The sequence below is a fragment of the Hemitrygon akajei genome, chromosome 29 (genome assembly GCF_048418815.1).
Source record: "Hemitrygon akajei chromosome 29, sHemAka1.3, whole genome shotgun sequence".
In the NCBI taxonomy this organism is placed as follows: domain Eukaryota; kingdom Metazoa; phylum Chordata; class Chondrichthyes; order Myliobatiformes; family Dasyatidae; genus Hemitrygon; species Hemitrygon akajei.
In genome coordinates, this window is record NC_133152.1 from 31,866,059 (window position 1) to 31,892,153 (window position 26,095).

Sequence of the window (26,095 nt, forward strand, 5' to 3'; positions counted from 1 at the left end):
AACGAATTGAGTGACATGTTACACTCATGGTTTTGTGTGCTTGAAGCATGTTGTCAGCCAGTTGCACAGTCTGGTGCTCTGTAGTGGCCAAGGAAATTTTCAACATGCTTGAATGCATTCCTGGTGATTTTCTCCAGTCCCACTAGACGTTCTTCAAATTGCCTGTCATTGGTGACCTGTTTAATTTGTGGACCAACAAATAATGCCTTCCTTACTGTTGGCATCAATTATTCTGATGAATTATGAATTGAAATGATAAATATAGTCGATTTTTAAGAAAATGGTGCATGATAGGGAAACTTTGTGATTTTCATTATCAGCAGCCCAAAATCCAAAAGAAACATGATAAAGTACTGAGGAAGCAATATCTACGTTGTCCAGTGTAATTTGAATTTAATTTTCCTTCCTGTTGATGGCATCCTACATTAATCTTCCATTTCATAGCATCTATTCTACACAATGGTTCAATGCTCAATGTTACATATTATCTATGTTTATATCATAAAATAAATTTGTGCTACATTTTCAGCCTTTGTTATTTTGTAAAAATAGAGCTTCTATGTCATGTCATGAACAATGTATTAAAAAGTTTACCTATTGGCAATGATTAATGATTAATAAAGTAGTAAAAAAGACAAAATCAATCACTGATCCAAACCACACAACGTAGTGATAGAAAGCACTACAAGTGTCCAATGACTTTTGTCTCCCTCTTGTTGTCCTTGTCTCTATATCCAGCTCTTCGAATAAGTCACAACCCATCTTAAGATTCCCACTAGCACAACAAAATTGTCCCTTTTTATATCCTTCAAGATCCCTTACTCTAATGCATGGGGAAGTGCCAGATCATATTTACACCTGCAGAATCTTCTCCCCCTTCCCAGACAAACATATTTTCCACCATTATCTACTGGGATAATGTGTTACAGACTAGTGCTCACACTAAATTCTGCAAATACTGCTGTGGGCTGGTTCCTTGTACTTTCTCAAAACATTCCCACATTCTAAACTAACACCATTTTGTCTTACAGACACCCATTTTATATCGCACATTTGAGAATTGACCAAGGAGGAATCAAATTTAACTTTTTTCTTTCCAAGTGCTAATCTCAGATTCAGGAGGGGAGGACTCCCTTCAATGAAGCAATGTGAATGTACAGTACTATAAAAAAATTCTTAAGCACATGTATATAGAGTGCCTAAGACTTTTGCATGGCACTGTAATAATTTCATGTATTGCACTGTACTGCTGCAAAAAAAAATTCTTGACATATGATAAACCTGATTCTGATGTGGGTCTCTGCTGTGGACTGAGTGGGAAGGGAGCGGGGAGAGGGGAGTTACGGTTGGGAAAAGGGGAAGGGAAGGGACATGGAGTGGGAAACACCAGAGAGACATTCTGTGGTGAACTCAAAGCATATTGAGTTTTTGTAATCATACATACAAATATAGACAGCTGGTGAATCAATACACTTTCAATAACTACAATGTCACGAATAAACTCTTCTCGGGCTTCTAGCCAGGTACGGGGTTCAATTATAACTGATGTTTTGATGATAAACTCTGCGATCTTCATCAGGAATGATGCCTGTGTACGTCTAGACCTTGCAATATGTCTAGACCAGCAGCAATAGATTATACACTGAGTCAGGTTTTAATGTTAAAACCACTACCTTTAGTAGTATATACACAGTATATAGAAACTTAAACGAGATAAACAAAATTTAATAGCGTATGTATAACCATCAAGCTCAGGAAGTCTTAAAATGGTAAAGTAGAAAAGTTCAGTGATCCACGTAATAAACGATGGGAGAGAGATACAGTCGGCCCTCCTTATCCACAGATTCCGTATGCGCGGATTCAACCAACCGTGGATCGGGAAAACCCTGAAGTTCTCTCTCCAGCACTCATTGCTTGAGCATATACAGATTATTTTTTTCTTGTCATTATTCCCAAAAAAATACAGTATAGCAACTATTTACATAGTATTAGGTATTATAATCTAGAAATGACTTAAAAGTACAGGCAGTCCCCGGGCTATGAATGAGTTCCATTACTGAGTCAGTCTTTAAGTCGGATTTGAAATCAAAACAGGTACATCTGGTATTATTTAGCATCAGTTAGTCAAACATTTTTTCTTAGTATATAGTACATATTTTACCTTTCTGTGCATATAAAACACTTAAGAAACATACGTATTTCAATAATTTAACCACTGTGTTGCTTAGTAATAATTGTAGCTTTCATCGGGGCAGGGCCTTTCACATTCTCCATTAAAATTACTCCGATTGTTGACCAACTGTAGCCTAACGCTTTTCCAATGACTGATGGCGTATCGCCTCTTCCCGATCGCTTTATTACTTTCATCTTATTTTCAATCGCGATAATGATTATTTTCGTGAACAGAAACACTGCGGATTCAGAGCTGCACCGCCGGGTCCTAATGTTCACTGCACGGAGAAATGTGAAATAAAGTCCGGGGTTCTGCTGGGTCCTAAAGACCACCACACTAATCCATGTTAAATAAAGGACTTGAGCATCTGCAAATTTTGGTATCCGCAGGGGGTCCTGGAGCCAATCCCCCACGGATAAGGAGGGCTGACTGTATTTGTAATCCACGCTGTAATGTAGAGAAAAGGTAAATACGGAGTATTCCACAGGTTCCACGTCCGCAGCAGCCTGTGACTGACGTCATAGTCCCAGCTCACTCAGCTGCTCTTAAAGTAACACTCACAGTACGACCGCAGGCTTCTAACAACCTGTATTCCGTCCCTGATTGGTTAGTCCTCATCCAATCAGTTTTCTGCTGTCCCACCCGGCTTACAATCAAATTCCAGTTCTTACTTTGAGGGAGACATTTGTCTTTGCTGAAATTCTTTTCCTCTAGCTTTATCTCAATGGCTTCTCTCACCAGGTCATCCCAAAAGCCATTGGCATGGCATAGTAGTTTTGTGTCTAACTCTGGCCATAGTGAATATAATGATCTGCTACCGCCAATTTCTCCAGATAACCCAAACGGATACAACTTCTATGCTCGTTGATGTGGGTTTCCATCATGTGTCCCGTCTGGCCAATATACGTTGCTCCACATTCACAAGGAATCCTGCAAACGGCAATTGTCTTGAGTCCCAGATCATCTTTGATGTGCATAAACTGTGATTTGAGCTTCCCTGGGGGTTTTTGGGTGGTATTAAACCGGTATTTCTTCAGGACCCTGACAGTTATTAGCTTTAGTTGTCACATGTACCAGGAAACATCAAAACCATCTCCTTCCTTTTTACATGTCCATTGAAATTTTTCCCGACACTCACTTAAAATAAATGTTCTTGGTTCACATGAATGCTTAGACATTTGTGACTGGTGAAGCTAATTATTTACAATTCCAAGTTTGGTGCACAATGGATTGTGTCTATTATGTGAATTCAGGATTTTTCACAAAGAATGAAAGATTTGAGCCGTCTTGGAGGTTGGATCGGAATTATAGTCCATTTCAGGTTATTTCTGATAATCTGCAAATAAATGTCATATGTCAGATACTGCGAATATTCTGAAAAAGTAATGTCAAACTGTGGATTCATATCTGAAGCTTTAAATAAACATAATGTCCAAAATAAAACAAAATGCAGATGCTGAATATCTAGAAACAAAAGCACAAATTGCGAGAAACACTTGGCAGATAGCAGCATCCATGGATACAGGGTTAACATGTTGGTAACACACGAGATTCTGCAGATGCTGGAAATCCAGAGAAACACACACAAAATACTAGAGGATTTCACCAGGTCAGGGAGCATCTATGTAAATGAATAAACTGTCAACATTTTGAGTGGCGATTGTATCCTGGGTTTATTCATTTCCATATATGCTGTCGGACCTGCTGAGTTCCCAGCATTTTGAGTGTATTAACATGTTGATGAAGTGTTCACAGTTTCTCATTAACACATTAACTGTCTCTCTTTACACAGATATTGTTCACCAGCAGAGTTTTCCAACATTTTCTGTTTTATTAGTCTAGTGAAGGCCAATTACATTCACCAATGTTGACTCTGATGGACTTCAATCTGCACAGCTTTGGACAATCCTTTCTCCGGTTGTTCCATGAATTTTGTGCATCTTGATAATATTGAGCTGATGCATAACATACACATTACGCTGTTCCCAATAAGGAGGACAGATTCTAAGGAAGAGCTAATTGGAATATGACTGGCCAACAATGTTCAGGAGAATATTAAGTTGGAGGAAGAAACACACAAGGAAGCAAAAATTATAGGTAGACCTGAAGATTGGGATAAATGCAGAATCCAGCAAAGAAACTGTGTGGTGATTTCTTTTGAACTTATAGTCCCTTAACATCTTTGGACTATTTTTACTGTGCCCATGGTCTGTTTTTTTTAATCAATTATGCTATTGTTTGCACTGTTGTAACTATGTGGTTTTGTGCAGGTCTTGTAGCTTTAGTTTTTGGTCTTGTTTGTCCGGTGGATTTGGAGCTCCTTTCCGAGGAACGCGCTAAAACAGTAGCGCAATATTAATACGCAGCAGCCTCTCCGGACTCTGGATTGGGGATTGTCAATCATTATGTGGATTTTCTGGTGTAGTCATATGCTTTTGTGATATCATTCTGGGGGAACGTTGTCTCATTTTTTAACTGCATTGCATTTGTGGTTTCTAAATGACAATAAACTGAATCTGAATGATGACATTGGCAATAAAAAATAAACTGAGGGCAAATTATTGAGGAATATATTTCATATTCCTCAAAGGTATATCGCAAAGGTATACAAAAGAAAGACAGTGGTTCAAGTGAACAGACAGTAGTTAGAAAATGAGACCCAAAAAAACAACGATGGGCAGTGAAGAAACAGCAAAGGAATTAAACAGATTTTGAGCACACAGACAAATACCCTGATGGCCTGTATCCTCGGTCCGAAAAGTTGTGGCTATTGTATAGTGGATGCGTTGTTTATAGATCTCCCACAAATCCTTAAGTTCTGAAGAAGAACCAAAGGACTGTCAACAGAAAGGGAGACAAACTGGTTTTGCAAATAATGGTCAAAATTACTTAATTAAGGATGAAATAGCAGCACAGTAGAAACATCATAATTTAAACAAGCAAATTCAGCAAGGCTCCCTGAAGGGAAATAGTGTCAACCTCCTTGGCACCCTCTCTGAAGCTTCCACACCTTCCCTATAATGAGACAATCAGAACTGAGCACAATACTTCAAGTGTGTTTGAACCAGTTTTAGAGAGCTGCAACATTATCTTGTGGCTCTTGAACTCAATCTCCCTACCACAGAAAGCCAGTATACCACAGGACTTCTTAATCAACCTATCAACTTGAGCTACAACTTTGAGGGATCTATGGATCTGGACCCCAAGATCCCTCTGTTCCTCCACACTGCTAAGAACCCTGTCAATAACCTTGTACTGTGTCTTCAAGTAGCCTCTGAAAGTCCAACCCATTGTGAGAGTTGGAAATGGGTAAGGCTGACCAACAGGGTGAAGCTGTATAGGCCAATCCCCTATACAGTGAATACAATAGATTACAGAAACATTGATGAATTCCAAGGGAGGGTTTTCACGGTCTATGCTCTACTAGGTACTAACGGCCCAAGAAGACGAAGTGTGCCTTCAAGTTCAATCTTCCAAAGTGTATCATTTCATACTTCCCTTGATTGAACTTCATCCGGCACTTCTCCACCCAACTTCACATCCCTTTATAACCTACATCAACCTTTGACACCATCCAGAACACCTCCAGCCTTCATGTCATCTGCAAACTAACTAATTCACTTCTCCTCTTTCTTACCCAAGTCATTTATAAAAACACAAATTGTAGGGAATCTCTGCACAACAATGCTGGTCACCAACCACTGGGCAGAATACATTCCATCTACTACAACTCTCTGCCTTCTGTGGACATGCCAATTCTGAATCCCTGCAGCCAAGTTTCCATGAATTCCATGTCTCATGGCTATCTGGATGAGCCTAACATGGAGAATCTTGTCTAAAGCATTACTAAAAGTCCACAACAGTGCTCTACCTTCATCAATTTGTTTTGTCACTTCCTCAAAATCTCAATCAGGCTTGTGAGGAATGAGCTGGCCCTCAGAAAGCCACGCTGACAATCCCTAATAAGTCTATTTGTTTCCAAATGCTCTTAAGTCCTGTCCCCAAGAACCCTCTCCAAAAGAGCGTCCACCACTGACGTAAGAATTCATCATGGAAATTGAAAAATTCTCAACCAGAGACGGGTGGAACAAAATCATAAGGTAAGTTGTAGTTGGAATTTGCAGGAGGCATTTCACAAGGCGTTATGGTTTAGTCATAAGTCCTGTGACCTTAGGAGTCCCAAAAAGGGTTCATAACATTTTAAGTAAAGTTTGGATATTAAACACACAGCGCATATTTTCCTCGTATGAACATATACAAACATTGCAACACACCAATACTGTATCGCTGTATCAGTGGGAGCCCTGGGCTTGTTTCCCTGCAACAAGACGGTCCCATTGAAGGAAGATGGGAGACAGCAATATGTTCCTTATGTCCAGTCTATTCTGCAATTTAGTTTTCGTTGCTCTCAGCACTTGCTTCTGTCCTGCTTACTCACGTTTTCTCCGCTCAAAAAAACTCAACGGGTTTGTCTCTAAGTGCAGGGTGCTTGGACTCAAGGTACCAAAGTAGATTTGAGGGCTTCAATGCCTCATCAGACAGCCTCCAGGCCCGACCTCCAGATTCCCGCCCGCCTGCTACCAGATGCCTTGGCCAGGTGCGGCTGGTCGTGGGTGGGGTGAGAGGACAAGGTAAGGGTCGGATGTCCCCGTGCCGGGGCCGTGGTGGTCGCAGTCTGGAGAGAGTGACCGAGCGAGTGAGAGTGCGACAGGGCACACGCCCCCACCCCCCCTTATAGGTAGGTAACATCTATCAGCTGACAAAAGTTTGGCTCGAGGGATGACTTACAGTAGATCGCAGTCAGGTAGCTGCTCTGCTACTTACGAAACCCTGAGCCCGAATTAGGTTGTCTGCGAATATTTTAGCACCGGGTTCCCCACGAACATCCAGTGTGCTAAACAGGTTTAGAGGCGGCGCCCATCTGTCCGCATCCCAGGAAAGTAACAACAGAACTTCTCGCCGGCTGCGCAAGGTAGCCAGTTACCCGAGGCCAACCAGTGATCCCTGGCACTGGGGTATCACTGCGTTTAGGTGACTGATGACCTTGTGTGTGTTCCAGTTCAACAGTGGGCGTGTCAGGGAATGAGGAAAGGTGCAGCTGACTCATCGTTTCATATCGCCAAATCATATTGTTTCCTCGCGGCCCAGTGGTTGGGGACCACCGATCTATGGAACTCTATGGAGGCAGAGTTCTTGGCTATTTTTAAGATTGAGTGAGAGTGCAGTCTGACCAATGCCTTATAAATTCTCAGCATCACGTCCTTGCTCTTGCATTCTAGTCCTCTCAAAACCGCATTGCTATTGGGATGAATTGATGAATTATTTAGCTTTCAACAAGGAGAGAACCTGACATAGAGAAAAGGTTTGAGCTGACTAATGTTCTAAACTGAGCATCTCCTTCTCCAGTAGACCGGTTGGTCAAAAGTTACCTGCCTGTATGTGAAAATTTCAGTTAAGATTAGTTGTGTGAAATATATGAGAGGTTGCTTGAATGTACTCACTTCTCCCACTTTACTCTGCCCTTTCCTGGTCTCTGAGAGGTTCCGTCACCTTCTCCTCTCCATTGTGATACTGCAGAGGTAAACAAGTTATTATAATCACTAGTTTAGAAAATCAAATTTTGTAAGTGGTATTTGTTTTGTCACTCTGTCTATGAGAATGAATGTAACAAGATCTTTCCCTTATGATGTCCTACACCGACTCTCATCATTATCATAAATGGCACAAGGACTCTGTGGTTCCCAACATGGGCAGAACTCTCATCATTTCACCTTCAGTTAACTACAGGCCCATTGGCTGGTAACATCTCTGCCTTCCTCCATCAGCTGAACTATGAAAAATGTTCCTTCATGGATATCATCATTAAATCAGCTTCAATTACTGTGATATTTATTATTGCTCCATTAGTAGAGACAAACCATCCTGAAGCAACTGACAGTCGAAACAAATTTCATGATCTTCTCAAATCACCTTCCACGTCACTCTCCATCTTCACATTAGACTCCCAATGTTGTCCCACATTCCATATTCTCATCATGTTTATCTGGGACTTCACCAGACCAAAATAGAAATATCTATCAATCAATATCACCAGTGACATCTTACCTGAAAGCATCCTGTCTTATCATCCATACTTTCCTCATCAGCCCTGGATCTGCCAACCACACTGTGCAGCACTGACTCCCCAACATTACACCACGTTATTACTCCTCCCCTCCACAACAGACACATCACATCATCTCAACTAGTTTCTATAACACCATAGGACACAGGCACAGAATTTCCTATATCCATCAAGCCTTTGATCATGGCTATTTATTTTCCCTCTTAGCCCCTTTCTCCTGCCTTCTCTCTATAACCTTTGACGTCCTTACTAATCAAGAACCTATCAACCTTCATTTTAAATATCCCCAATGACTTGCCTCTACAGATTACCGTCTGGCTAAAGAAATTTCTCCTCATCTCTGTTAAAGGGATGTCCCACTGTTCTGAGGCTATGCCCTCTGGTCTTAGACTCCCCAATTACAGTATAGGAAATATCCTCTCCACATCCACTATACCTGGGCCTTTCAATATTTAGTAGGCTTCAATGAGATCTCCCCTCATTCTTCTAAACCCCAATAAGCACAGGACCAGAGTCATCAAATTAGCCTCACATTTTAACCCTTACATTCCTGGATGTTTTCTGAGATTTGGGGACCAAAACTACTCACAATCATCCAATGAGATGGAAAATAAGTCAACCATGGTGAATAGTGAAGCAGACTCAATGGGCTGAAAGGCCTAATTCTTCCCTTTGTCTCAAGGCCTTATTAGTAACCTCGGTACTTAAACACTTAACGCTTCAGATGCCATCAGCTGATATTACCGTTAAACATGCTTTGCAACTGGTGAAATTATGCATTGTTTCAAGATAAAAATAATGTGCATGGAAAACATAACAGGACATTAGTTGAATTAAATTGCAGTCTGTTTATATTATGATTTCAATTTTAATTCTGCAGTTATTATAATTTAATACATGTGCCTTTTAAATATTGGAGAGATATTATGTACTTACCCTGGGGCTTTGAATGGTCTGGTTACCTATCAAAAACAAAAACACAAGAAGTACAGTGAAATTATTTCTAGTAGTGATGAGACAGCCAACAGAGGAGAGGATAACACCCTGACACAATGGTGCCAAGATAACAACCTGTCCCTCAATGTCCAAAGAACAAAATAGCTGATCGTGGATTACAGGAGGAACGGAAACAGGCTCGCCCTGATCAACATCAATGGGACTATAGTTGAGAGAGTGAGTAGTTTCAAGCTCCTCGGGATACACATCACTGAAGATCTCACCTGGACTGTACACACTGCTGTGTGGCAAAAAAAAACACAATAGCGTCTCTTTCACCTCAGATGAACAAAGACGTTCGGCATGGGTAACCAAATCCTCAAGACCTTCTACAGGGGCACCATTGAGAGTATCCTGACTGGCTGTATCACCACCAGGTATGGGAACTGCACCAACCTCGATCGCTGGGCACTGCAGAGAGTGGTACGGACAGCCCAGCGCATCTATGGGTGCAAACTTCCCTCCACTGAGGACATTTACAGCAGCAGGTACGTAAAGAAGGCTGGGAATCTCATTGGGGACACCAGTCACCCCAACCATAGACTGTTTCAGCTGCTTCCATCTGACAAACACTACTGCAGCATTAAAGCCAGGGCCAACAGGTTACGGGACAGCTTCATTCTACCAGCCATTAGACTTATAAATTCATGTCTGTACATTGCAACAGTCATTACACAATGATTTTTACTCCCTCATATTGTGGGACGGATATAAGATTTAAGTAAATTCAAATTGATTTATCATATTTCTACTTTGTTTTGCCATATTTTTAAAAGAAATTAATGGGAGTTTAAGTCGCAAATCATATTCTAGTGTCAATCTACAAGAATGGTGTGTGGGAGGTTGTTTTACCAAAGTGACCTCACCAACGGTTGCCATTACAACGGTTATGTTTGACTCATATCAGTTTGATGGATGATTCTACCACTGCCCAATGGGACCCATTTAAAAATGGACAGCTATGTTCTGATCACATTACTACTGTGATATACAAAATATTTGTGAGGTTTCTACAGTCTGCAATGTTTGAAGTCTGAACGCAGAACCAGAGTAGCAGGGCCCAACAGGCCTAAACAGCCAGTGCTGTTAAGATTGATGGGTGTTCACCTTCATGGACTCTATCCATGTTCTTCTTGGTATGGGGCTTGTGCACAACATTTCCATCTCATCCTACTCCTTTTCTCCATATGAATCAAAATTAAAGGCTGATGAATCAGAGCAGGAATGCTATCCCAATGAATGTACTGGGAATGATATTCTGAAGAATTTAATAGGAGTGTTGACAAAAATACTGGCAAATTAAGACAGTGAGTTCAAAGTAAATTTATTATCATAGTACATCTATACTAACCTGAGATTCATTTTCTTGCAGTCATTCACAGTGGAACAAAGAAATACAATAGAATCAGTGACAAACTATGGCACTGATATTTGTAATAATAAATCACATATATCAGCAGGATCACAGAGGTAAATTTGTTGGAGAACGTCAAAGAAAGAAAGATTCCAGGGGGAAATTCCAGAGATTAGAGGACTGGTGGATGCTAAGTTCAGAGATGATCAGGAATTTTGAGATTGCAAGATTGTATAAGGTTGAAGGGAAGGAATAGCAGTTGTCCAAGGCCAAGGAAGGACTTGGAAAATGAATACTGTACTAATATTTAAAAGCTGAAGAGCACTTGTAGCAGGAGCTACTGGTAATCAGCAAGTAGGGCGGTGGAACAGACAGTTGTTTAAGTAGCAAAGAGGTGACTGAGGATTTCAGCAGAGGATGGGTTTGTAGATAGCTTGGAGATAGCGTCAGGATTTAGAGGTTCAGTAGGGATGAGGGAGAATGAAGAGTCAGGGGCATGAGCCGGTTTTCCGAGTTTAGGTTGGAATGCTCTATGGTCAAAAGTCAGTGATCCAGAGGTTGGGTCAGATCAGGTTCGACAGGTACTAATACCCAAGTTGCTAGATTTCAAGTTGGAAGCATGTATGGGCAGGGAGTTATGAGGGCTAGTGAACCCTTCACCATTCTCCCCCCCCACCTCCACCTCCGAACGTCTGTGATCAAAAGTCAACAATCACGGAAATTGGGTCCGTTGAGGCCCAAAGGTCAAACTTGTGATTATCAAGTCCTGGGGTTGATATCAAGAGGTCAGTGGTCTGGAGGCTGAAGCTGAAGATCGAAGTCCAGAGGTCAGCAAGCAGACAGTGAGTCCTGGCCAGAGACTGAAGGTTGAGGCCTGATGTCTGCAAGTCTGGGAGTTTGAGCCAGAGATTGGAGATTGGGAGTCTGATATCTGTGTGTTTGAGAGACCAGAGCCAAACCAAGATCTGCAGTCCAGGAGCTGACCTGTCTCAGGGTTGGAGGCCTGTTTGTATTACGAGTGGGAGGCTTGGAAAGCAGCTTGTTTGGCTGTTGTTGTCTTATTTTGTTCGGTAGTTGTTTCTGCTTGTGTTGCTCTGTAGAGTGTTATGTTGCTGTTGTGCTGATCGTGGTGGGCAAGCTGTACTGGCCTTGGAATGTGTCTGACACTTGCAAGCTGCCCCCAGCACACCCTTGGGTGTGTCAGTTGTTAACGCAAATATGTATTTCATTGTATGTTTCAATGTACACGTGATAAATAGAGAAGTAAATCGGAATCAGAATCTGAAAAAAAACAAGAGCTATGTAGAAGGGAAGAGTTAGATTGACCTTAGAGTAGGTTAAAAGGTCGACACATCATGGGCTGAAGGGCCTGTACTGTGCTGTAATATTCTATGTTCTATGCACACAGTAGCTCATTCACATACCTGTTTCAGGTCTGTTTTTGTTCCACAAAACATATGCCACGATACCACCAAGAATTACAAGCAAAATAACGACCACAACGGAAACAAAAACTTTCCAGTTGAACGCGGACACTTTTTCACATTTCACGTCAGCTTCAGCGCTCCCTGGTTCAACCTGTTTCAATTTGGCCATTTCACATCTGGGTAAGACATAAAAAAACATGTATCCATACAAGCACCTGCAATAGTTGCTCTAAGTTTAATTACAATAAATGTTACGATTATCTGTTATTGAAATCCCAGTCAATCAGAAAAAATTTCAACAGCCAATGATCTACAGTAGTGGTCACCAACCCATCGATCGCGATCGACTAGTCAATCTTTGAGACTTTCCCAGTAGATCCCGAGAAAACAAAGAAAAATAAATATATAAATACTGTTGAGAGATTGTTTCCAGGTTGCAGGGGTTTAGTTCAATTCTTTCTGCCCAGTGCGTATGCGTGTAACCTCTCCCCCCCCCCCCCACCCCCAGCACTACACTGTGTAATTCAGTGATCCCCAACCGCTGGGCCGGGAGGAAACAATATGAGTCAGCTGCAGCTTTCCTCATTCCCTGTCAGCCCACTGTTGAACTTGACCGCACTCAAGGTCATCAGTCGCCTAAACACAGTGATACACTCATGCCGGGGATCACTGGTTGGCCTCGGGCGGCCGGCGGGAAGTGCCGTCGCTACTGGCCTGGAGCACTGCCTCTAAACCTGTTTAGCACACCGAATGTTCCTGGGGAACCCAGTGCTAAAATATTTGCAGACAGCCTCATTCGGGCTCAGCGTTTCATAAGTAGCAGAGCAGCTACCTCGCTGTGATCTACTGAAACAAACTTTTGTCGGCCGATAGATACTATGAATCTGCACATGCACATGAATCTGCAGATGTTGAAAATATTCAGCAAAATGCTGCAGGAACTCAGTGCGTCAGGCAGGGAATAAACAGTTGATATTTTGGGCCCAGACCCTTCATCCAGACTGCAAGTGAAGTGTGCAGAAGCCAAAAGAAGAAGGTTGGGGAGGGCAGGAGTACATGTTAGCAAATGATAGTTGAGATCAGGCGAGGGGGAAGGTGGTTCCCTACGCTTTCACTTTCTTCAATGATCCACTGTCCTCTCCTATTAGATTCCTTCTCCTTCAGCCCTTTACTTCTTCCACCTATCATCCCCCAGCTTCTTTCATCATACTCCCCCCTCTCACCTTTGTATTCTGACTTCTGCCCCAGTCCTTTCTAGTCCAGATGAAGGATCTCCTTCCTGAAATATCGACTGTTTATTCCCCTTCATAGATGCTGCTTGATCTGCTGAGTTCCTCCCACATTTTGTGTGTTGCTCAACAATTCAACACATTTTTTTGCTGTAGATTATGTTTGCAAAAATATACTTAAGGATTTTTTGTAATTCAGTTTACAAAGTTATACATAAACTATGATTATACTTGAGTTATGCAGAGAATGTACGATTTAACTATGTTTTCATTTTTAGGTTTTTTTTTGAAATACCGGAAGTGGAAATGCATCACCTGAACTGAAACATACGTACACTCAGTGGCTACTTTATTAGGTACACCTTCATATAAATACAACTGCAAAGAAAGCATGACAGAGCCTCTTCTTCCTCAGGAATCTGCAGAGTTTCAGCGTGTCATCAAAAACCTTGGTGAACTTATGTGTGGTGGAAAGTGTGCTGGGGATTCTCCATTTTGCAGCATATGGAGTAGGTCACATTCCTAGTGGCTCTCTCTCTTTTAATATATTTTATATCCCACTAACAGATCCCTTTTAGTTTTGATGACTTACTACTTCTACTGAAGGATTTATTATTTCTACTGAAGGATTTACGACTTAATTACAATGGCCGAAAAAAGTCGTTCTGGTGTTGAATTGAGAAGCGGCAAGACTTTCCCTGAAATGGAACAAATGGAACAAACCAAGAAAATGGAGGAATCTGTTACACTAGCAGGAATATTTTCTTCAATACAAGACATGAAGTCGGAATTCGGATCACTTAATATTAAAATTGATAAGCTGACCGGTTCAAACAGGAAGCTCGAAAAAGCTATTTCTACGATTCAAGACTCTCCGAAAAACTTGCTCTCAACTTCAAACACTTCAGCAGACTACAAACCGAATCGAGAGTGAGCATGATTTATTCAAGCAAACTATTAAAGATCAAGGAATGAAGGTATCTTTGATGGAAAAGAAAATCAATGAAATTACCTCGGAACTATCTAAAACGAAGAAAAGAATGGTTTAGATAGTAGAGGGCGTCGGAGGAATCTGCGTATTCTGGGACTGCCTGAAAATACTGAAGCTGGCGATCTGTTAAAATTCTTTTCAGATATGCTGTACTCACTTTTCAATGAGACCCTCAAAGCTAGCCCCTTAATCGACAGAGCTCACAGAATTCCATTCTCTCGGCGTTCAGCCGAATTACGTCCTCGAGCAGTTGTACTTTCTTTGCATTATTATACAACTAAAGAAGCTATTCTTCGAGAAGTCAGAAAGAAATGGAAATTATTCTTTAATTCAACACAGATTCGTATAGTTGAAGATTATCCTCCTGAAATCTTTGCTGAAAGAACGAAATATCGAGAAGTTATGAGTGAAATGTATAAATTAGATTTAAATCCCTCCCTTCGCTTTCCAGCAAAGCTGATAATTTTTCCTGAAAAATCTCAATCATTGAGAATCTACTCTCCTCAGGAGGGATAGGAGTATATTAAAAACCTTAAAGTTAAGCCTACTGAATAAAATATTAAGGTTACACCGATTATTCAATAGACAATTTTGAAGTATCTGCTGTATGAGTCGCTTATGGAGCTTTTGCGTTAAGTACATGCTATATCTTATCATTCTTTGGTATGGGACGTGGTTGATTTAATTTTTTTTACCTTATTAATAATTAGTACATATATAACTGTTTTGTAGGGAACCTTTATAGTATTGTACTTTAGTGGTCCGTGTAGGACCTGTTGTGTAACATTATTTGCTTGGATTTATTCCTTCTTTTGAATATGTGTTTAAGCTACTTTAGCTGATTCTAAGATGGCCATTGTTGATTATGTTTTTATTACTGTTAGACACAACATTATAGTAGTTGAATTCTGTTTGTGCCTTTTATTATGGCTATTTTCTGTGGGATTTTTGCTTTTTTTATATATGGAGCTGCAAGATGGAGAACAGGGTCAAAGGTTATTAGTTAGCATGGGACCAGCCTATCAGTTCCTTCATTTCTATCTGATGGGTGGGGGGAGGGGGGAGGGTCTATTAGAATAGGGTCTTTTCTGATTGGGCAGTTCTTTTGATGGATTTCTCTTTCATAAATGCGTCACTCCTTCTGGTTGTACCCGCGCCTTTTGGTTTAATCTGTACTTGCGTAACATTTCTTTTATATAATATTAAACTCAATTTTAAACATGGATGTTAATAAAATTAATGTAATATCTTGGAATTGGAATGGTGCCAATCACCTCATTGAGCGTAAAAAGATTTTTAAGAAATTAAAAACACTTAATGCTGGTATTATTTTTGCGCAAGAAAATCATATATGAAAACAGGATGAGGATAGATTTTTCCGCATTTGGAAGAGCCTTTATTTCACTTGCTGTCGGATAGTAAAACAAGATGCGTTTCTATATTTCTTAGTCCCAAAATCCCTTTTGTACACCTTAATACTACTACTGATTTGATTGGAAGATATTTAATTGTTACTGGTTTATTATGCGAGCAAAAGGTGGCTCTGGTGTGTGTATATACGCACCTAATGTAGATAATTCTGATTTTTTTTAAGAAACTTTTTTCAGAGTTACCAAATCTCAATGAATATAAGCTGATCATGGGTGGTGACTTTAATTGCTGCTTAAATCCGGCGATTGACAGGTCATCAACCAATCCGTCGCTTCCTAATAAAGCGGCAGCTTGTATTAACTCTTTTTTATTAGAATATGGCCTTGTCGATATTTGGAGATGTAAACACCCTAATGATAAAGATTTCTCTTTTCTCACACGTCCATCACAAATATTCTCGAATTACTTTTTTTTAGATACACGTCTGTTAAATTCCGTTGTTGAATGTGCGTATGACATCATTGCGCTTTCAGATCACGTGCCTTTAAAGTTAAATCTTAAGCTTCCGGATAGATTTTTGAAAATCTCACAGTGGAGATTGAACCCCGTATTGTTACGGGATCCAGCTTTTGTTAATTTTATTAAGGAGCAAATTTCTATATTTTTTGAATTTAATACAACTGAAGGAATGTCAAATCTGGTTATATGGGACACCTTGAAATCTTTTCTTAGGGGACAGATAATCTCATATTCAGCAGCCTTGAGAAAGAAAACTAAAGCGGAATTGTCAGTGCTTACTAATAAACTTAAACAGATAGATAAAGCGTATTCAGTTAAACCTACTGAAGACCTATATAAAGAAAGGGTCGAACTTCAATCACAGTATGATTTACTTCTGACCTTTCCCATTGAACAGCAAATTTTTAAATCTAAAAGTTTATTTTATATAAATGGGGAAAAATCTGCTAAACTTTTAGCGGGTCAGTTAAAGGCTGGGATGGTCAGAAGACAGATTTTAAAAATTCGCTGACCAGATAGAACAGAAACTTTAGATCCTTATGAAATTAATAAGATATTTATGGACTTTTATTCTAATCTTTATAAATCTGAATTCTCTGATAGTAATATCACTATGAATAGATTTTTGCAAAGGTTAAACATACCTCAAATTTCGATTCAAGATGCTGATATGTTAGATGCACCTATGAAACAAGAGGAGATAGCCAAGGCTATATCCTCTATGCATTTAGGTAAAGCTCCAGGACCTGATGGTTATACGGTAGAATTTTATAAGACCTTTTATGAAATGCTTATACCACATCTTCTTCAAATGTTCACTGATTCTACATCCTCTGGGAACCTTCCTAAAACTTTTTATGAGGCACTAATTTCATTGATTCCAAAAAAAGGAAAAGACCCACTGGAATGTGTATCCTATAGACCTATTTCTTTACTGAATGTAGATTTTAAAATCCTCTCTAAGATTCTAGCAAATAGGCTTGAGAGTACCTTGCCTAATGTTATCTCAAACGATCAATCAGGATTTATTAAAAATAGGTACTCACATTTTAATATTCGAAGATTATTAAATATCATTTATTCCCCCTCAGCCAAAGAATCTGAATGTATTGTATCTTTGGATGCAGAGAAAGCCTTTGATAGGGTGGAGTGGCTTTATCTATTTCAGGTTTTGAAGAGGTTTAATTTTGGTCCAGGATTTATTTCCTGGATTAAATTGATTTATCATGCCCCGGTAGCTGCGGTTCTAACTAATAACCAAAAGTCTCCTTACTTTAGATTATATAGAGGTACCCGTCAGGGTTGTCCCCTTAGCCCTTTATTATTTAATTTGGCTTTAGAACCACTTGCTATTGCTCTTAGGGATTCTAATTCTGTGCAGGGTATTAGGAGAGGGGATAAATTACATAAAGTTTCGTTATACGTGGATGATTTATTAGTTTACATTTCAAATCCTAAGAAATCTATTCCTTCTATGTTATCTATATTTATGGAATTTGGTACTTTTTCTGGATACAAACCTAATTTACATAAAAGTGAATTATTTCCTATTAATAATTATTTTGATTATTATGATCAAATACCTTTTAATATTGCCAAAAACCATTTTACTTACCTTGGTATCAAAATTACAAAAAATTTTAAAGACCTATATAGGTATAATTTCTTCCCTTTAGTTGAATATACTCAACAGGCGCTTTCCAAATGGTCACCTATGTCAATGTCATTGATAGGTCGAATAAATGCTATAAAAATGGTTATTCTACCGGAACTTTTATATATATTTCAAGCAGTTCCCACTTTTGTCCCAAAAACATTTTTTGATAAAATAGATTCTCTGATTTTGTCTTATGTTTGGAATAATAAAAGTTCTAGAGTGAATAAACTTTTATTGCAAAAATCAAAAAAAGATGGAGGACTGGCTTTACCAACCTTTAGATTTTATTATTGGGCAATTAATATTCGTTATATTACTGTTTGGATTTATGATATAGACGACCAAATTCAGTAGTGGGGTTTTCGTTAGCTTCTTTATTAGGAGCTCCTCTTCCGTTTTCGCTCTCCAGAATAGGTAGACAAGCTCTTAACCCAATTGTTAAACATACTTTAAAAATTGGTTTCAATTTCGTAGATTTTTTGATTAAATGATTTTTTACTTTTAGTAATATTTATTCTAATTTCTTTTTTAAGCCATCAACTTTGGATAAGGCTTTTCTAACATGGAAAATTAAGGGAATAAAACCTTTTTTAGATTTGTTTTTACAAGACTCTTTAATGTCTTTTTCACAGTTAATGGATAAATATGATATCTCTAATACACATTTTTTTCAGGTATTTACAGGTTAGGAATTTTTTACGTGATTTTTTACCAAATTACCCCTTGGCCTGCTCTTTAAATTTGGCTTATGTTATTTTTCAGTTTAAACCTTTTCAAAAACAATTAATAGCTATCATTTATAAACAGTTAATGAATGCTCGTATGTCGCCTAATGATAGGGTTCAACGCACCTGGGAAGTAGAACTTCAACATTCACTCTCAGATAACCAATGGAGTAAAATTTATTATTTAGTCAATAATTCATCTGCACATGCCATATTTTAATTCAGTTTAAGATAGTCCACAGGGCCCATATGTCCAAAGATAAATTGGTGCATATTTTTCCTAATATATGCCCTATTTGTTACAGATGTAACGCAGAAGTGGCTACTCTAACCCATATGTTTTGGTCATGTGTAAGTTTAAATAATTTTTGGAGGGATGTGTTCGGAATATTATCTAAAGTTATAGATATGGATGTTCAACCTAATCCACTTACAGCAATTTTTGGGATTATTCCAGAGGAAGCAAGCAAAGTGTCTGCTTCCGCCCAACATGTGATAGCTTTTTCAACTTTACTGGCTAGGAGAGCTATTTTGCTACACTGGAAAGAATCTAATCTGCCTACTGTTTTTTATTGGCTCTCCTCCATTATGTCATGTCTAAGTTTGGAGAAAGTTAGAAGAAATTTGATACATCCTTTGATTTTGAACAAGTCTGGTGACCCTTTATTCAATATTTTCAATGATTTAGTTTATATTTATTTATTTATTTATTTTTCTTTATTCTCTGGAGAAAATCCTTATCCATGAAGGTTCGGAGATGACTGGAAGGATGTGTTTTTTTTTCTCTCTTTTTAAAGTTTATCCTCAATTGGACTGCCCAATCTTTCTTTTTCTTTCTCTTTTTTTTGTTTCAGTTTAGTTAGTGGGGTTTTTCTTTCTTTATCAATAAAATTTCCAATCTTTTTTTACGATTGCTATGAGGAGTTGTAGTTTCTTTTTGACCATTGTGTATATAACAGCATAATATATTACCTATTTGATTTGGACATTATATACTTTCTGTTTTTACTATTGCTGTTTATATGTCTTTTATGTTATCTGCTTGTTAAACTCCTCTTTCGATTTGTATATTCTTTATTTGAAAGTCAATAAAAAAGATTGAAAAATGAAATGAAATGAAAGTGTGCTGACTGGCTGAATTCCAGCCTGGTATGAGAGCACCAATGCCGTTGAGTGGAAAATCCTACCAAAGGTAGTGGATTCAGCCCAGTACATCACAAGTAAAACCATCCCAACCATTCAGCACATCCACATGAATCGTCGTCACAGGAAAGCAGCATCTATCATCAAAGATCCTCACCACCCAGGCCATTCTCTTTTCTCGCTGCTGCCATCAGGTAGAAGGTACAAGAGCCTCAGGGCTCACACCACCAGGTTCAAGAACAGTTACTACCCCTCAACCATCAGGCTCTTGGACAGAAGAGGATAGTTACACTCAGTTAAGGACTCTTATCTTGTTACGTCATGCTCATTATTTATTGGTATTTATTTATATCTACAGTGGCAGATTACAGTTCCTGATGTTCACAGTTAGTTACAGTTACAGTCTGTAGATTTGCTCAGTATGTCCACAAAAGAATTTTGGGGTTGTATGTGGTGACATATATGTACCCTGATAATAAATTTTACTTTGAACTTTCAACTACATCTGTACACCTACAGCAGCGAGAAAAGAGAATGGCCTGGGTGGTGAGGATCTTTGATGATAGATGCTGCTTTCCTGTGACGACGATTCATGTGGATGTGCTGAACGCTTGGGATGGTTTTACTTGTGATGTACTGGGCTGAATCCACTACCTTTTGTAGGATTTTCCACTCAACGGCATTGGTGTTCTCATACCAGGCTGGAATTCAGCCCGTCAGCACACTTTCATTTCATTTCAATTTTCAAACTTTTTTATTGATTTTCAAATAAAGAATATACAAATCGAAAGAGGAGTTTAACAAACAGATAACATAAAAGACATATAAACAGCAATAGTAAAAACAAAGTATATAATGTCAAAATCAAATAGGTAATATATTATGCTGTTATATATACAATCATATGGCAGCAACTGAACGCCTAAAAGCATGCAAAGTCAAGAGGTTCAGTTGCCGTTCAGACCAAACCTCAGAATGGGGAAGAACGATGAAGAAATGTCACCCAAGTGACTTTCACCATGGAGTGATTGTTGGTATCAGGCGGGGTGATTTGAGCATCTTAGAAATTGTCAATCTCTTGGGATTTTTAGGCAAATCAGTCTCTAGAGTTTACAGAGAACAGTGTGAGAAACAAAAAAAAATCACCTGAGTGGCAGTTCTGTGGGTAAAAAACATCTTGTGAGAGAGATCAGAGGAGAAAGGCCAGACTGGTTCACGCTGACAGAAACTCAATTAACCATGTTTTACTACAGTGATGTGCAGGGGAGCATCGCTGAATAATCAACACATCCAACCTTGAAGTAGATGGGATAGAGGCGCAGAAAACCACGACCATACACTCAGTGGTGTCGTCATTAGGCACAAGAGGTACTGGAATAAAGTGGCCACTGAGTGTCTATGACAAGTACAATGTAAAACTTACTCGCAATAGCATCACAGGCACGGAGCATCAGAGACACCAAATTCACAATAAAAAAACTGAAGGGCCTGTAATGTGCTGTACTATTCTATGTTCTAAAACATCAATTAAACACGTTACCCACAGGTTTTACTGGAAAGAACACAATTAGTACAAAGACAGATCAGCATTGTTTCTGTAGTGTGGCTACTTAAGGATGAAGAAAAGTACTTCTCATCTTTTGCAGACCTGTAAGGAACTCCACACTCTCCAAATGAGTCTGCTAATTTTTTTCATCTGGGAGTTGCTGCCTAAGTGCAAAAGCTCCCAGTTATTCTTGAAATGAGAGACTTACATTTGGGATACAGAAAGGAAGATCCAGACAATGAGACAATTCACTGAAAGGTCTCCCACCCAGGACAAGGCAAAAGGAGTGAAATACTTTTCAAATGTACATCAATGGGCCAGGCAGTTTCTTTAGTTCCCTCTAATTAAAGAAGTGAGAAACATAGAAGAGTGTTTTCAACCAGGTTCTAACTTGTTAACAGTACATTAGTGCAAATGATTGATTGTTTCTGAAAGGCAGATTGTGAAAGATTCATGATTGGGGTTGGGGTAATTTGGGATCAATCCCTGAGCTAACAGTTAGGAGTTTGTACAATCTTCCCGTGACTGCGGAGGTTTCCTCCGAGTGCTCTGGTTTCTTCCCACAGTCCAAAGATGTATCGGTTGGTAGGTTCATTGGTCATTACAAGTTGTCCCGTGATTAGGCTGGGATTAAATAGGAAACTGTTGGGCAGCGCAGCTCAAAGGGCCAGAAGGGTCTAGTCCACGCTGTACTTCAGTAAATAAATAAAAATGGCTTATTGTCACTCTTTAGTGCACAAATGTGAAGGAGATCTTTGTTTCTCCAGTCCTGCTGAAGGGTCTCGGCCTGAAACATCGAGTATACTCTTTTCTATAGATGCTGCCTGGCCTGCTGAGTTTCTCCAGCATTTTGTGTGTTGCTTAGAGTTCCAGCATCTGTAGATTTTCTCTTTTGTGAAAGGAGAACAAAATGATTGTTACTCCAGATTCGAAGTAGCTTGAAAAAAAAAGACATAAATTCTGCCCCAATGCCTTATGGTCATGTGGTATGTCTTGGGGAGAATTGGGTTGCAGGGAATAATAAATCAGCCATGACTGACTGGAAGAGCAGACGTGATGGACCGATTTATCTAATTCTCCTCTTACGTCTTACGTTCTTAAAGAACATAATAAAGAAATAAAAACACAATAAATATAAATATAAAAGCAATCCTACAAAGCACACAGACTGATTATATATACATAAAGTGATGCTGGGTGACGTGTATGTAGTAGTGTGGGGAGTGGTGGGTTGGGTTAATGTGGAGAGGTGTTGATCAGACTGACAGCTTGGGGGAAGTAACTGTTCTTGAGTCTAGTGGTCCTGGCATGGTCACTGTGTCGCCTCTTCCCTGGTGGTTTGGGGCAAAAATGAAAGGAGGTATTGAGAAAAATCAACAAGAGGTGGTACTTTCTGAACATGGATACCGTGGAGTCTGAGGTACTTACACTGTCCAGTTCTTACATTCTTCAGTTGTTGAAGCTTCGCTTGAAAATGTTCCGTGAAGACATTTCTCACACACTGTATCTTTGAAAGGTGTTCCTGAAACACACAATCAATGTTATTGTGGGTAACTTATAAAGCTGTAATACCAGTGTCAGAGAGATCTTGTTACTTCTTTCCACACTTCTCTTCAAATAGTTAAATAAATGTGCAATTCCACTTTCAACTGTTATGAAGTTGTCACCTGCAGCATGTTGAAAATATCAAAGAATCCACTTCACTCAGTAGTTCTCAGTGTTTAAGAACAGAATTTTTGAACCTGTTTTAACATCCACAAATACCGTCAGTCAATTACTAAGGTCTAGAAAAATACCCATGCTTCTCGGTCACACCACTGTACAAATAATACTCCCAACTCCGAGCAGCACAGGAGAGGAATAAATTATCGTGTATTCCTTTCCTCATGGTGGATTAGTGTGTGGGCCTCTGTCAGCTGAAGAATTTGCTCAGACTTTGGAATAGCAGCATGAGAAGAGATCAGATAAAGCACTACCAAAATACTAATGATATCAGAGATGAGGAGGAATTTATTTAGCCAGAGGGTGGAGAATCCATGGAATTCATTGTCACAGATGGCTCTGGAGGCCAAGTCATTGGGTATATTTAATAGGTCTTTGTTTAGTAAGGGCATTGAAAGCTACAGGGAGAAGGCAGGAGAATGGGATAATAAATCAACCATGATGGAATAGTGGAGCAGACCCGTTCGGCCAAATGGCCTAATTCTGCTCTTACCTCTTATGTCTTATGGTCTTACATCAAGCTGTTTAACGAAGAACTGGAATAGAACCTCAGACTTTCTGTGGTCAGGAGCACGCAGTCATGCAATAAGATGGGCAATAGAGGCTGAAGGTTGGTTCCCTAAGGTTGTTATAGCCAGGGGTGGTAATGGGGACAAACTCCCACTACCTATTAAATGCTCCCAATGGTGTGTGAACCAAAAAGCCTCTGAAAACCAAGTCTAGCTCCTGGCCTTCATGTGTGATTTAGTTACTAAAACTAGCAGAACTGTTTCTACTAACAGAAGGTGCAAAGGCAGGTTATAGGCAATTTAAATCCAGTCGCTTAGAGCAGATGGGGCTAGTCAGCCGAGACTGGCAGCTCATCTAGAAGAAGGAAAACTCTGATCTCAAGCTTCAACTGCTTTGTGACCATACCCACTCATGGGGAAGGCCTCGGGAGTAAATCCAGAGCTGGAGCACTTAGGGCAGTCCAACATTAAGTTCAATGCTGACTGGCAACTCCTGTGATGCTGCTGGTACCAAACTGTATCAGTCTCTGCCGTTCCTTTAGATTCATCAGATGCATGGAGATGGGGAGCTTGCTACATGGACAACAGCTTGCTCTCCATGTTGTACTGCCCAGGCTTGTATACCTAGACAGCTAGGACACAATATCCATGGTCAACTCTGATCGACTGAGGCCTCAGGCTCGGTGGCTAAAACTCAAGACTGGCCAATAGCGGGTAAAATGGGAAGTGGGATGAACTAGCTTCTTAAAATACAAATCCAAAGACCATTCCAGTTGCACTCAAAGAACTAACAGCAAGCTGCCATTGCCAGTAGGGGGCCTCAGGCAGCCATCCTCAGAGCAAACTCCAGTTGGTGCCAGTGATTTCAATTTCCCCTGTCCTGCTCAGGGCACAGCACTTAGTAACGACACTCCATCAACCTACCTTTCTCTTTAACTCCTTTACCAGGTGGGCATGCTTTGTGCTTTCTGGCCATCTGACAGCCGTCAATGCAATAATACCCTTCCCTGGGCTCACATGTCGTATTGCGAGTGGCAGTACAGTTTTCTTTAGTTTGAAGTCCCAGCTCTGTAAATACGAAACATTTATGAGATCCACGATGAATTAAAGTATACTGCTTTCTGACTGAAGTTAGACTGAAGACTAAATCGGGATTTGGCTGCTAAATCCCTTGTGTCTGTGCACCATTCAAAAAGATCTTGTAGCTCAAAACCTCTCTCTTGTAATTAGCTCATATCCCTGAAAATCTAAAAATATATCACACTTGGTCTTAAACACACACAGCTGGTGAGCCTCTCAAAGTAGCTGTGCTCTTACTCTGAGACTCTGACCCCATGTTCCAGATAATTCCAGCAAGGGAAAATGTTATTCCTGTTAATCCCACTAAGAATTTTTAAAGTGTTGTGTGATATCTCTCATGCTTCTTCTAAACTCCAGAACAAGGTTTCCCAACCAAGCGTCCATGGGCCCCTCAGTTAATAATAGGGGTCCATGGCATAAAAAAGGTTGGGTTGTAGACGTTACAATAATATGATCCGGTTAATCTTTCCTTATGAGACAATTCCTTATCCCAGGAATTCTTCTTGTCCTCCTCTATCAAAAATATGTCCATCTTTAGGCCAAGACACCAGACGTGTACACAACATCCAGGTACAATCCCACTAGAGCTCTGCAAGCACACCATTCTGCCATTATTAGTCAAAGTGGATAAAGAACTTAATATTCCATCTACCATATGTCACCCATTCACTTATCCTGTCCATATTCTCCCATGAACTCACACTGCAACCTGCTTTGTATCAGTAGCAAACTTAACAAATCACTCAAAAAGCAAAAATTGCAGATGTTGGAAAATTGAAATAGGAATTGCTATAAATATTAAGCAGCCGCATAACAACAAATTTCAAGATGTATGCCAGTGATAATAAACCTGATTCTGATCCTCAGAATGAGCTGATCTGTTGCGTGAGAGTCAATCCCGTCCTATTACTCCTTCCTGTTACCATTTCCTTTTAACAGGTTCCAACATTTCCTGATTGACTCATTCTGTGCTACCTGGTCTCTGTGACAACCAGTGCACCCACTACATCTATAGACAACTCTTTAATACAGTAATGTGGAATGTAGGTCATCAGATCCTAATGATTTGTTGGTTATCAGTGTCATTAATTTCTCCACTGCTATGTTTCATTAATCTATTTCAGCTCCCTATTCACCCCAGACCAACATTCATCACTATTACTGGGAGTTTTCTGTGTTTTCCTCTCTGAAAGCAGGTACAGAATATCAATTTCTCTAACACTTCCATATTCACCAATATATCGTGTCTCAAGGATCACAAAGATTGACGTTATTCACCATCTGTATTTACACTGCTGTGGTGTGTTCGGTCAACATGTAAGAAAAAGGCATGCACATGAACCAGGTTATCATTTGCCATTTTATGTTATTTTCTGCTTCTGACTGTATTGGTCTAGTATTCTGCTTGCCTTTTTCTTGTCAATTTCTCAATCATTCTCCGTTAAATCTGAAAAGAGAATCCAATCCTCACCTTCACAGCTTTCAGGCAACAGTATAAGTCCATTCCTTTCACATTATAATCAATTTAA

The 26,095-nt window shown here is 39.6% G+C and overlaps 1 protein-coding gene and 1 long non-coding RNA gene across 2 annotated transcripts in view; both read right to left on the reverse strand.

Annotated features, from left to right (window-relative positions):
- Positions 1–1,704: 1,704 nt before the first annotated feature.
- Positions 1,705–10,161, reverse strand: LOC140718410 (uncharacterized). The gene is made up of 3 exons (XR_012096681.1): positions 9,234–10,161; positions 7,675–7,744; positions 1,705–3,509 (listed from the first exon to the last, which is right to left on the reverse strand). It is a non-coding gene; the product is annotated as an uncharacterized lncRNA (long non-coding RNA).
- Positions 10,162–11,345: 1,184 nt separating this feature from the next.
- Positions 11,346–26,095, reverse strand: part of LOC140718532 (uncharacterized) — a 74,314-nt gene continuing 59,564 nt past the window's right edge. The window contains exons 10-13 of the mRNA XM_073032495.1: positions 24,411–24,554; positions 22,684–22,777; positions 12,072–12,250; positions 11,346–11,536 (exon numbers count right to left, since the gene is read on the reverse strand). Of these exons, the coding sequence (XP_072888596.1) occupies positions 11,346–11,536; positions 12,072–12,250; positions 22,684–22,777; positions 24,411–24,554 (608 nt within the window). The remainder of the gene's footprint in view (positions 11,537–12,071; positions 12,251–22,683; positions 22,778–24,410; positions 24,555–26,095) is intronic.